Source organism: Apium graveolens, chromosome 6 (assembly GCF_009905375.1).
Source record: "Apium graveolens cultivar Ventura chromosome 6, ASM990537v1, whole genome shotgun sequence".
Lineage (NCBI taxonomy): Eukaryota > Viridiplantae > Streptophyta > Magnoliopsida > Apiales > Apiaceae > Apium > Apium graveolens.
In genome coordinates, this window is record NC_133652.1 from 289,738,560 (window position 1) to 289,750,645 (window position 12,086).

The 12,086-nt window shown below is 35.2% G+C and overlaps 1 protein-coding gene and 1 pseudogene across 1 annotated transcript; both read left to right on the plus strand.

Annotated features, from left to right (window-relative positions):
- Positions 1-2,678: 2,678 nt before the first annotated feature.
- On the plus strand, positions 2,679-3,697 carry LOC141666192 (uncharacterized). Its single transcript, XM_074472187.1, has 2 exons — positions 2,679-3,293; positions 3,395-3,697. The coding sequence occupies exons 1-2, from the start codon at positions 2,679-2,681 to the stop codon at positions 3,695-3,697; spliced, it is 918 nt and encodes a 305-aa protein (XP_074328288.1).
- Positions 3,698-5,442: 1,745 nt separating this feature from the next.
- On the plus strand, positions 5,443-9,382 carry LOC141668163 (DEAD-box ATP-dependent RNA helicase 14-like; annotated as a pseudogene).
- Positions 9,383-12,086: the final 2,704 nt, after the last annotated feature.

A 12,086-nucleotide genomic window follows, 5' to 3' on the forward strand; every position in this document is an offset into this window, starting at 1 on the left:
ACAAGATATATTGATTATTACAAGATGAAATAAATGGCCCCATGAAATCAATTCCCCATACATCGAAGACTTCAACCTCGGGAAGCATATTAAGAGGCATCTTATCCCTCTTGGACATATTACCCACACGTTGAAATCGATCACATTTCAAAACAAACTGATGAGCATCTTTGACCAGAGTCGGCCAAAAGAAACCGCTTTGAAGAATACGAGCTATTGTCTTTTCTCCACCATAGTGTCCTCCATAAGCCGTTGAGTGGCAATCTCGCAAGATCCTCCATGTTTCGCTATAAGGAATACATCTCCTGATGATTTGGTCAGCTACTTGTCTAAAGAAAAATGGCTCATCCTATATATACCACTTCACTTTATGCTAAAACTTCTTTCTTTGAGCGTATATCAAATTTGGAGGCATAACGTTACTCACAAGGTTGTTCACAATGTCAGCGAACCACGGTTCTTCATCTTCCGCTCCAAATAATTGATCATCGGGAAAAGATTCGTTAATTAAAGATTTATCCTTTGAAGTTGCAATTGGATCCTCTAAACACGAGAGATGATCGATGACTTGATTTTCAGTCCCTTTCCATCCTTGATCTTTAATTCAAACTACTGGAGTAAAAGAAATCTTATAAATCTAGGCTTCCAATCCTTCTTCGAGTTGAGATAGCGAATGGCAGCGTGATCAGTGAAAACTGTCACCTTCGTCCGAAGTAGATAAGATCGAAACTTCTCAAAACCATAGATAATAGCCAAAAGTTCTTTCTCAGTAGTGGTGTAGTTTAGTTGAGCACCACTAAGAGTCTTACTAGCATAGTAGACTACATGAAATATGTTGTTCTTTCATTGGTCAAGAACTGCTCCAACTGCATAATCACTTTCATCACACATCATTTCAAACGGTTCAGACCAATCAGGTGCAGTTATGACAGGTGCCGTAATCAAATATTTCTTTAGTGTCTCAAAAGCAACAAGGCACCCGTCATCAAACTTGAAAGGAACATATTTCTCTAGAAAATTGCACAACGGCTTCGAATTCTTAGAGATGTCCTTGATGAAATGCCTATAGAAACCCGCATGACCAAGAAAACTGCGAATTCCCTTAACAGATATTGGTGGAGGCAGTTTTTCGATAACCTCCACCTTGGCTTTGTCCACCTCAAGACCCTTACTAGAAACCTTGTGACCAAGAATGATGCCTTGACGCACCATAAAATGACATTTCTCCCAGTTGAGAACCAAATTGGTCTCAACGCACCTTTACATCACTAACCCAAGATTGTGCAAGCATTCATCAAAGAAGTTCCAAATACCGAGAAGTTGACCATAAACACTTCTGCATTATTACCAATCATATCAGAGAAGATAACCATCATGCATCTCTGAAAAAGTGGTTGGTGCACCACATAGCCCAAAAGAAACTCTCCGGAATACAAAAGTACCAAAAGGACATGTGAATGTATTCTTCTCCTGATCTTCTGGAGCGATACAAATCTGATTATATCCTGAATAGCCATCCAAAAGATAGTAGTAATCATGCCCAACAAATCTATCAAGCATCTGATCAATGAAAGGAAGAGGGAAGTGATCTTTCCTGGTAGCTTTGTTCAGCTTTATATAATTCATGCAAACTCTCCATCCTGTGATTGTTCGTGTAGGAATAAACTCATTGTATGCATTGTATGTGCTATAGAATTGTATGCATGCAATAAGAAGGGCTGATTCCCTTGATATCTGCTATAGTCCATCCAATTCCAGATTTGAATTTTCTTAGAATTCTGAAGAGTTTTTCCTCATCACTACGTGAAAGGTAAGATGCAATAATAACATGCAAAGTAGATGCATCACCTAAAAACACATACCTCAAATATTCATGTAAAGAATTAAACTTAAGAGTAGAAGCTTCCTAAATAGATGGCTAGAGGCGCTTAGGAGATTTCACTACAAGAAACAGGGTAAAAGACATCACCCTTTTAACAACGGTTGCAAAAGCCACCGATGTTAAAAGGTTTTTTAACATCGCTTCATTTTAAGACGATGTTAAAGTGTATCTAGACATCGATTTAGAATATTACAGTTGTCTAATCTTTATTTTTAAAAATTAAACAAAAATGATTACATCGGTTTAAATTGTCACCGTTGTCTAATCTTATTTTTTTTAAAATGAAAAAAACGACTTTGTACAATTATCATTATTAGAGCATATGCAGCCATCGGGGGCATCAATTCATCAATTCATCAATTGAATTAATGGAGTTGGTTACTATTCATGCTAAATTCACTTTTTTCCTTAGTTTTTATACACCCACATAACTCCATCAATTCATCAATTACTATTCATTAAATAAATAATTATACTATATATCATAAATTTAATTTCATCTCTATTATTTAATGGTCCCACAAATAATATCCAATAATATATTGTTGGATAATTTTAGATTTTTGATAAGATTGTGGATAAATTTAAATTTTTGATAAGATTTTCGTTGAATCACATTATGACACGTGTCTTGATCTAGATTTATAGATTGAAAATTGTCTATAAATAATATCATGATCTTCATATTATAGTCATCTCAAAATCACTACAAATCTTTGCAATAATGAATTCATTAAAAAGATTATTGAGTCAGAGGCAACAACACAGTCAAGAAGAGACTGAAATTATGAATACCATGGTGACTGAATTGGCGATGATGATGGAGTTCATCAATATTCCAGATGAACAACAAGGACGGGGCTCACGACCTGGAAAATCTTCTAATCATCCCAGAGAAAGGCTATCGAGAGGAAAAAATCTCATGGAAGATTATTTCGTTGATCGTCCAATATTCAATGAAGATGATTTTCGTCGAAGGTATAGAATGCGCCCTCATGTTTTTAATCGCATCATGACAACTCTTTGCACTCAAGATTCCTATTGGCATCAAAAAACAGATGCAATTGGATTATTGGGGTTGCTACCACAACAAAAAATGACTGTTGCACTACGAATGCTAGCTTACGGTGCAACAGCTGATCAGTGTGCCGAAATATGTCGAATGGGAGAATCAACCACACTTGAGTGTATGAAAAAATTCTGTCAACAAGTGGAAGGGCTCTTTGGTCAAGAGTACCTTCGTGCTCCGACACCAACAGATTTACGAAGGCTTCTAACAAGGGGCGAACAAAGAGGATTTCCAGGTATGATTGGAAGTATCGATTGTATGCACTGGGAGTGGAAGAATTGTCCAAGCGGGTGGGGAGGGGCTTATAGTGGTCGAAAAGGACGACCTACTATTATTCTAGAGGTAGTCGCTTCTTATGACACTTGGATCCGAGGTATTCAACATTTGTAAAAACAATATCAAATCCTGCCACTCAATCACAAAAATTATTTGCTAAGAAACAGGAGGCATATCGCAAAGATGTGGAGAGGTGTTTTGGTATCTTGCAATCTCGATGGGCTATTCTTCGTCATGGTGCTCGGATGCATAAGCGTTCCACACTTAGAAGCATCATGATGACTTGCATCATATTGCATAACATGATAGTCGAGGATGAATTCGTGGAAGATGATTTTGTAGAGCCGGTAGAAGAAGATTTAATGAATCCATTAGCATCACAAGTTTATGATGGGCCAGTAGATAGTAATGGAGTTCGAATTCCTTTTGCACCAGTACAAAGAAATGGAAGAAATCAACAAGCATTTTGAGATCGTATTGAGAACTTGGAATCAGCTTATATCCATACAATGCTTCAAAATGATTTGGTGGAGCACAACTGGGCAATAGAAGCTAATCAATAGTTTTTAATTTATTATCTCTTAAAATGTACGACTTGATAATTTAAATAAATTTATTTTATTGAATTCAAAAGTAGCAAACAAAATTAAAATTAAAAAACATAGAACATAAATGAATTAAAAACATAATAGCTAAATCTAATCATAAAAATCATCATCAAAGCGAGGAACATAAGCACTGCCAATAGTAGTCTCATTCACTTGTTCCATGATCTCAGCCTTCTTTCTTTTAAACCATTTTTTCGTATTAGGGGTCATTTGGCTAGTATCCATTGTCATGATCTTTGTTTGCTCCCTTAATTCTTCAATAGCCTCGTGTTTTACCAATCTTGCTTCTTTCCGTTCCTCAAGTGCATCAAGTCTTGCCTGCCTTGCTTCTTTTCATTTCTCAAGTTCTAACATCTCTCTCGACATTTGAAGGGTTTCCTCGTCTCTTTTGATGTTGGCCTCCACTAGTTGTTTTTGGTGACATTGCATATTATTGAAAATATCTATAGACATCTCTTCTTTTTCGGTCATACGTTGCTTTCCTTTCTTTTTTGCATGTTTGGACGCCTTTACTCCCATCGGTCTAACTGGACTAGAAGGACTTTTTGTTTCTCGATTAGACTCTGGAGACGTGAAACCTTCTTCATCAACGCAATCATCACTATTCAAATTGATTGGTGGTGAGTCCATTTGTGTTGGAAAATTTCGTTGAAATGGAGGAGAAGTAGTGGGAACGTCTATAAATTGAGGATGTGCCGCAACTGCTTCATAACATTCCCATTTGTCAAATGTCTTATTCATTTCCTTAAAATATAGTCCTTGAGCCTGAGTTATCTAAAAAAATAACAAATTTTGGATACTAAGTTATCACATACATAATATAAAAGCGTATTTAATATATATATAATTATAATTTACCTCATCTACCAAATTGGTTCCGCTTGCACTATATCTACTAGTTTGATTTTTTGCACATTGCCATTTTTTTAGTGCTCTCTTCAATGGTGTCCAATGCGAGTCAAGAGCAACTTTTTAACGAGGTTCGGCATGAGGATTCTCTAGAGTGCCACACCAATTTTTTGCATAATCGTCGTGAATTCGTCCCCATAATTTATTTTTGTTCGAATATCGACCGGTGATCGGATCAACAGATTGTCGAGCCCACGAAACACATAATTGTAATTCTTCGGAAGGGAGCCAATTAGTACCCATTATATATATATATATGAAAGAAAAAAAATGAGATTGAGAAGGTAAGAATGTAGAGAAGGTAAGAATGTAGGTATTGTAAAATTTTATGTGAGAAATGAAAACAAAAATCTGATATTTATAAATAGAAATATGACCGTTTTATATATTATAGCTGTTATACAGTACATATAAATTAGACTGTTATACAGTACATGAGCTGTTGCAATACATGAAAAGTAATAAAATTGTGGGCCCTATCAAATTGATGCCCGTTATCAACTCCTTTGAAAATCAAACTTCAAGTCGCTGAATTGCTGAAACTTTAATAATTGATGGCCTTAAAAATGGACCGGTGCATGCTTTTTTTTTTCCTGCCCATTAATAATGCAGCTGAATCAACTAAAAAAACGGGCGGTGCATATGCTCTTTTCGAGATATTCTACCTCGTTTGCTAAAATAAAAATTCCCCCAAAACCAAAATTCTAATTTCCCCTTATCCCCAATTATGTTCCTCCTTTCCCCCTTCTCCTTGACCTGCGCTCTCTTTCTCTCTCACTTGTCTCTCTCTCTCTCTCTCATTCTCTCTTTCCCTCTCTCTCACTCTCTCTCTCTCTTCTATCCCTCTTCAAGCTTTAACCATAATTTTTACCTAATTGCACTATACAACCGTTATTCAAAGAATATATAAACCCTAATTTTAGTTAAGTTCAAACTGAATTTGGTGTTGGCTCGAATTAACCTTAGTTTTTTCATTTTATTTTGTCTCTTCAGCTATTCCAGAGTATGGCGTTTTAATGATTAATGTTCTTTGGTTTTATAGATCTCCAATTTACACCTCAGAGTTCATCCAGATTCGAGTTCGTGTTTGTTTGCTTCGATTTTGGAGTTCGAGGTTGGAGTTCTTCGATTTCAGATTTTTTTACAAAGGTATTTGGTTTGGATTTACAACTTTTTTGATTATTTCCCAGGATGTATGTACATGTGTATTTGTATGTCCAAATTTATATATAAGTATGTTTAAGAGTGTTTGGTATAGGTCTAGGAGAGATATGTGTTGTATGTGTTTGTTTATATTTAAATTCTGATATGTTGGTGGTTGAAGGATGCATCCTTTTGTCACATAATGACACTACTAGTATAAACAACAGACTGATTATTCAGAAGTGTCTTTGTTTGTTTGCTCAAAAGAAATTTATTTACCTTGTGCTAAGAGCTTTGGACAATGTTTATGAGAATTTGCCTCCTTGTTAGCTATTTTCTTTCATTACTTCAATTGAAAATTTTCCTTTCTGCAGCTACTTGTATGACATGGGAATTAGCAGAATTAGGGAAGCATTTTATTTCCACTATTATTAATGGTTCTGATCTAGTTCCAACATTCTCAACGGCTTTAATAGATGATCTTCACTCAGAGGTATGATAGTTTATCACCCTGTAAATACGATATCTGCATATAGTGCTTCCTCTCTATCACAATCCATATGAGCTTATGTTAAATTTTAAACCACTAGTTTTTAATATTGGAAGTTTTTGTAATCTATTTAATGTATACATAATGGTTATATATTAGCACTATCTACATTTTTTCTTTTACATATGTACCAACAAACTGTTTCTTGGAGTATGTCAGACTTCAGAGTGAGTATTTTCTTCCAGATCATGCAAAATGTACACATGTTTCTCTGCCCAAAAGAGATTAATTGTTTAGTTTCATATCATCAGGTCACATCATCGTCTTGGTATAACAATCTGTTGGATCAAATTAAGCATACAAGAGTTCTAAATGTTTTTTATCGCTCTACAACTGCTTTGGGATCTCGTCTCCCAACAATGGCTAGTGCAAGAGAGAGGGTTGCTAATGTGAGTGCCCTTCTATGTCCTGTTTCCAGCAGTACACAGGCAAGTTCTATGGTGCAGCTCAATGTGTTTGAAAAGTAACCAAGTTTTGAAACACTTTCTAAACTTCTTTTGTAAATGGTAAAAGGCTCAATTATACTGTAATTTAAATACTTATATTGAAGGGAAATTTGCACACATAAATTTCGGGGAATGTTGAGCAACAAAGAAGACATGGAGAAGGAGAAGGTTAATTATGAAATTTATTTCTGTGTATATATTTGTATATGTGTTTCTTAAATATCTGGTTTACTAGATTATGCCATCTATATACAGGGGAAATTGCCTGATCATCAAGGAGATACTAGCAGACCAGATGTGGTATCAATTAAGGGCAATTTTCCGGGCTATGTACCTGCAATGTCTTATTCCCAAAAGCAATCTGTTTGGATAAGCACATCTTATCTGTAAGAATCCTCTAATGGGCCCAACCGTGTTGGTTTTGTCACCAACAAGAGAGTTGGAAACACAAATTCAAGATGAAGCTGTGAAGTTTGGGAGATCAGCAAGAATATCTTGAACGGTATGCAGTTTTATGCTGGTCATAAATTGTAATGCACATTAATCTGAGATGTGAGATGGTCTATAAAGAGCCTGGTATTTATTAACAATAAATGATTTTGAAATTAAAATCAGCGGATGAGTTAGTTGTATGCTATTTGTGCTCACACCAATGAATTTTCTTATATAGATTTTCTTTTTAACATAAATTCCACATTAATAACTTGCATGTGTCAACATATGATATGAACAGAAGCTAGCTTGTGTGCAATGATTTCTGTTGATAATTTTTTTTTTATTTTCCTGGACAAAGTGTTTGTATGGAGGAGCCCCAAAGGGCCAACAGCTAAGAGACTTGAGTAGAGGGGTGGACATTGTTGTTGCCACTCCTGGCCGTTTGAATGATATCCTTGAAATGAGAAGGGTGAGTCTCAGTCAAGTTTCATACTTAGTTCTGGATGAAGCGGACCGCATGCTGGACATGTTGAACCACAGATTAGAAAGATTGTGAAGGAGGTCCCAGATCACCGACAGACACTCTTGTACACTGCAACATGGCCAAAAGAAGTCCAGAAAATTGCTGCTGATTTATTAGTTAGTCCGGTCCAAGTTAATATTGGAAATGTTAATGAACTTTTTGCAAATAAGTCTATCACCCAGGTATGACATATCTTTCCTTCTGATTATTTCCTGACATTTTTTATGTATTCATTTTAATGGAAGTATGATTAATAAGTTTGTCTCACAGAATGTGAAGATTGTCTCACCGATGGAAAAACAAAGGCGGGTAGAGCAGATAGTGATACCTCAAGAACCAGGATCGAAAATTATAATATTTTGCTTTACCAAGAAGATGTGTGATCATCTGACGCAAAGCCTAAGCCGGCAATTTGGAACTGCAGCTATCTATGGGGACAAATATCAGGGCGAGAGGGACTATGTGTTGAACCAGTTCCGCACAGGGAGATGTCCAGTTCTTGTAGCTGATGCTGCAAAATCTTTTGATAAGTTTTCTCTTGGAGTAGCAAACCTTATGGCCTGGGATGTCATTTGGTGTCAGGTATGTACTCTGCTATTGCAGTATTGCTACAAATTGAACGGTGATTTTAATTTTGTTACCATACACAAAACCAGTATTTTGGAGCAAGGGAGAAGTATATATTCAGAAAGAAAAAGGCACACACGTTGTTGCTCACTTGACTTGCATTTCTGTGTAATCAAGTAACATATTTAAGCAATTAAATGTTTTAATTATATGACCTTAATAGGAATGTATTAAGCATGAGTTTGGTCTTTCTGACTGACATGTTATTCTGTTGGTAAAATTGTTTCTCTTGGTCTGTACTAGAAAAATATTGGTTTCTATTGTGTGCATCAACCTGTGAATTCCTTTTTCTTATAAAACCTTGTTTATGACGTGTATATACTTCAAGTCAAAGAAATTGTTCATTCTATGAAAGATATAAAGCTCCTCATTTATTTTCAAAGGCTGCGTTAGATGCCTTAAATTCATAAACAAGTAATGTTTGTTCATATGCTGAGCCCCGTAACTTGTATTTCCCCATTCTGCCCTTGCCGAATTTTTTATTAACTGCATCCAGTTTTGTAGGTGAGATCACATATGCCATCTACTCTGAAATATCTGCTTCCTTCACTTTGTAAGGACCTTTTTGTGATTTTAAATTCATTGAGATTTGATGGTGAGGAAATTTTGGCAGATGGGTATTTGCTGAGGCTGAAGATAGGGAAGAGAAGCCTGCTTATTTTCTATGCTTAAGTCACAATGTTTGTATATTAGTAAAATCCAATTAAGCGTAATTATGGTCATAATGTTGATGTTTGTATTTTGGTGGATGTTTGGATGTAAACTGGTGCTAATATATTGGATGTTTGGATGTTAAAAAACTGGTAATATAGGATGTTAAAAAACTGGTGGTATCAGATGTTTGTTGATGAAAATAAAATTGGCTATTGTAATATAATTTTGGTTTATATTTATGTAAGAACAGGATTCATATACTAATCAAACTTAACAAATAACTGATGTCCCATGTAGATTTGATATTAGCTTATTACATAGCAACTCAGTTTAGTTTTAGATGACTGATGTTAAATTACATCTTTCACTACAGGTCAAAAGTTATTTTAAATACAAGTTTACATAACTGATGTCTAATATTATAATTTACATCAGTTCATGAAATAATCTATGTTAAAAGTACTTATTTACAATGTCCTAATTTTCATAAACGTTGTCTTTTTCTTTTTTTTTTCTTTGTGTATCACATGCTTAAATTGATAGAATTTAAAAGATAAATTATCTTTGAACTTGTGATCATGTGTTAAAATGTAATATATTAGAAAAAAGACATCAGCTTCTAAGTTAGAACTGTTGTCTACTAGTATCTTAGATATCGGTCTAAAACCGATGTCTAAAACTCTAGACCTTTCTCTACACATGCAAGGACATCGCTTTTAAAAACTTTTAACATCCGTTTATAACTGATGTCTTTTGACCTGTTTCTTGTAGTGTTTGTTCAGCTCCTCCATTCCAAGAGACTCAAAAGGCATATCCATCTTCCTCTTCCATGGAGAAGCATTCAGATATTGCAAATGCTCATCACCTTCGTCATCTTCACTATCGAAATTCCCCAACAAGGCATTTTCTAAGGCATTGGACCTTAGCAATCGATCAAGTTCAGACGTAACTACAGAATCGACCATCTCCGCCTTAAAATACTCCTCATTTTCCGTAGGGAATTTTATTGCATTGAACACATTAAAAGTTACATCCTGATCCAGCACTCGCATGGTGAGCTCACATTTCTGCACATCAATCAAGGTTTAGCCAATCACCAAGAAAGGTCTTCCCAAGATTATGGGAATCATCTTATCCTCCTCGAAATCAAGAATTAAAAAATCAACAGGAAATATGAGTTTATCCACCTTGAACAGAACATCCTCAACAATGCCTCGTGGACAAGTAATAGAACGATCGACCAACTACAAAGTCATATAAGTAGGCTTTGGATCCGGTAAGTCCAAATTCTTGAAGATTGACAAAGGCATCAGATTGATGCTAGCTCTCAAGTCACATTAGCATTTGTCAAAAGACACTTTTTCAATGGTGCATGAAATAGTGAATCTTCCAGGATCTTTAAGTTTCGGAGGCAACTTCTGTTCCAGCACATCACTACATTCCTCCGTGAGAGTACCCGTCTCTAAATCATCAAGATCCACCTTCCGAGAGAGAATACCTCTTATAAACTTCGCATAACTAGGCATTTGTTCAAGAGCTTCAGCGAAAGTTATGTTGATGTGAAGTTTCTTGAACACCTCCAGAAACTTCTAAAACTGCTTATCCAGCTTTTTCTTCTGCAACCTCTTAGGAAAAGGAGATGGAGGATAGATCTGTTTCTCTCATGTATTACCCTTAAAAAGAGTGTGCTCAACAGGAGTCTTCCTTGGTTCCACTTCTGCTTCCTTCTGCACTTCCAGCACAATCAAACATTTCCTAATGATAATGAAACATCGTGGTGAATGTGGGGGATGATGGAAAGATAATGAAAATGCTGGGTGATCATAGTGGGAAAATTATGTCGTTTGGGACGTCTGCTTTGGAGTTTGGGATAATCTCTACTTGGGAAGTCTAAACAACGACTTCATTGGTAAATTACCCCTGAAGAAAACATAAGGCCACTTGAAACTCATGTGCTAGTATTTGAATGAACATTTTTATTTGATTAAATGACAACTGCATTTTGAATGAGCTCAATAGGTTAAATTGTTCTACATAACCCCTTTGGGTTCCACTTTTCATATCATTTTCATTGGTGTTTCTTTCTTTCTTTTTTGTAAGATTTCAGGCTAGTTTGCCATAGTTGTTCCACCCTGTTGTTCACGGAAATTTTGTGCATGTTTTTGTCCAAAAAACTTTAAAGTTTGCATTTTACTTCTAACAATATTACTGAAGTTTGCATTTTAAAGTGAGAAAATTATATTATTAGTTTTTCACAAATATGTGATAAAGTATGGAAAGAATAGAGAAAATTAAGATTTTATTATATAGTAGATATTGTTCTAAATTATAATAGAAGAGGGGTTTTTATAGCCAATAAATAAACATAATAAAGGAATAGAGAGAAGAGAGAAAATTAGGATTTCATTATAATACATGTTCTCAATTACGATAGAGGAGGGAGTTGTATAGCCGACAACTAAACATAATAGAGAAAAATATCTTAACAAGGAAACTATTATAATAATGAAACTATCCAATAATATAATATCATTATATATGTTAACACCCCCTTCAAACTGACAATGCTGAATCAGGAGTTTGTCAATCAAGAGACGGAGCCACGTAATCAAACAAATCCAAAATTACAACATCAAATTCAAGAGCATCCAAACAAATCCAAACACAAGGTTCTATATCTAAACAAACCAAAAACTTCCAAACGAATCCAAAGACACAATAACAAAAGAGAATGCAATAACAACAAAAGAGAAATCGTTCAAAGACGCAGCAACCTAAAATAAAACAGAGCAATCAAATCACCAAAACAATAAATCTGTAACCATAAAAAATAATACCAAAACTGCATGTGAAACTAAATCCATATCTAAAACCAAACTCCATAATCAACTCAAAATAAATTTCAAATCACTGAATCTATGTCAACAAGCTGTATCCAATCCTCAACCAAATAAAAATTGTATC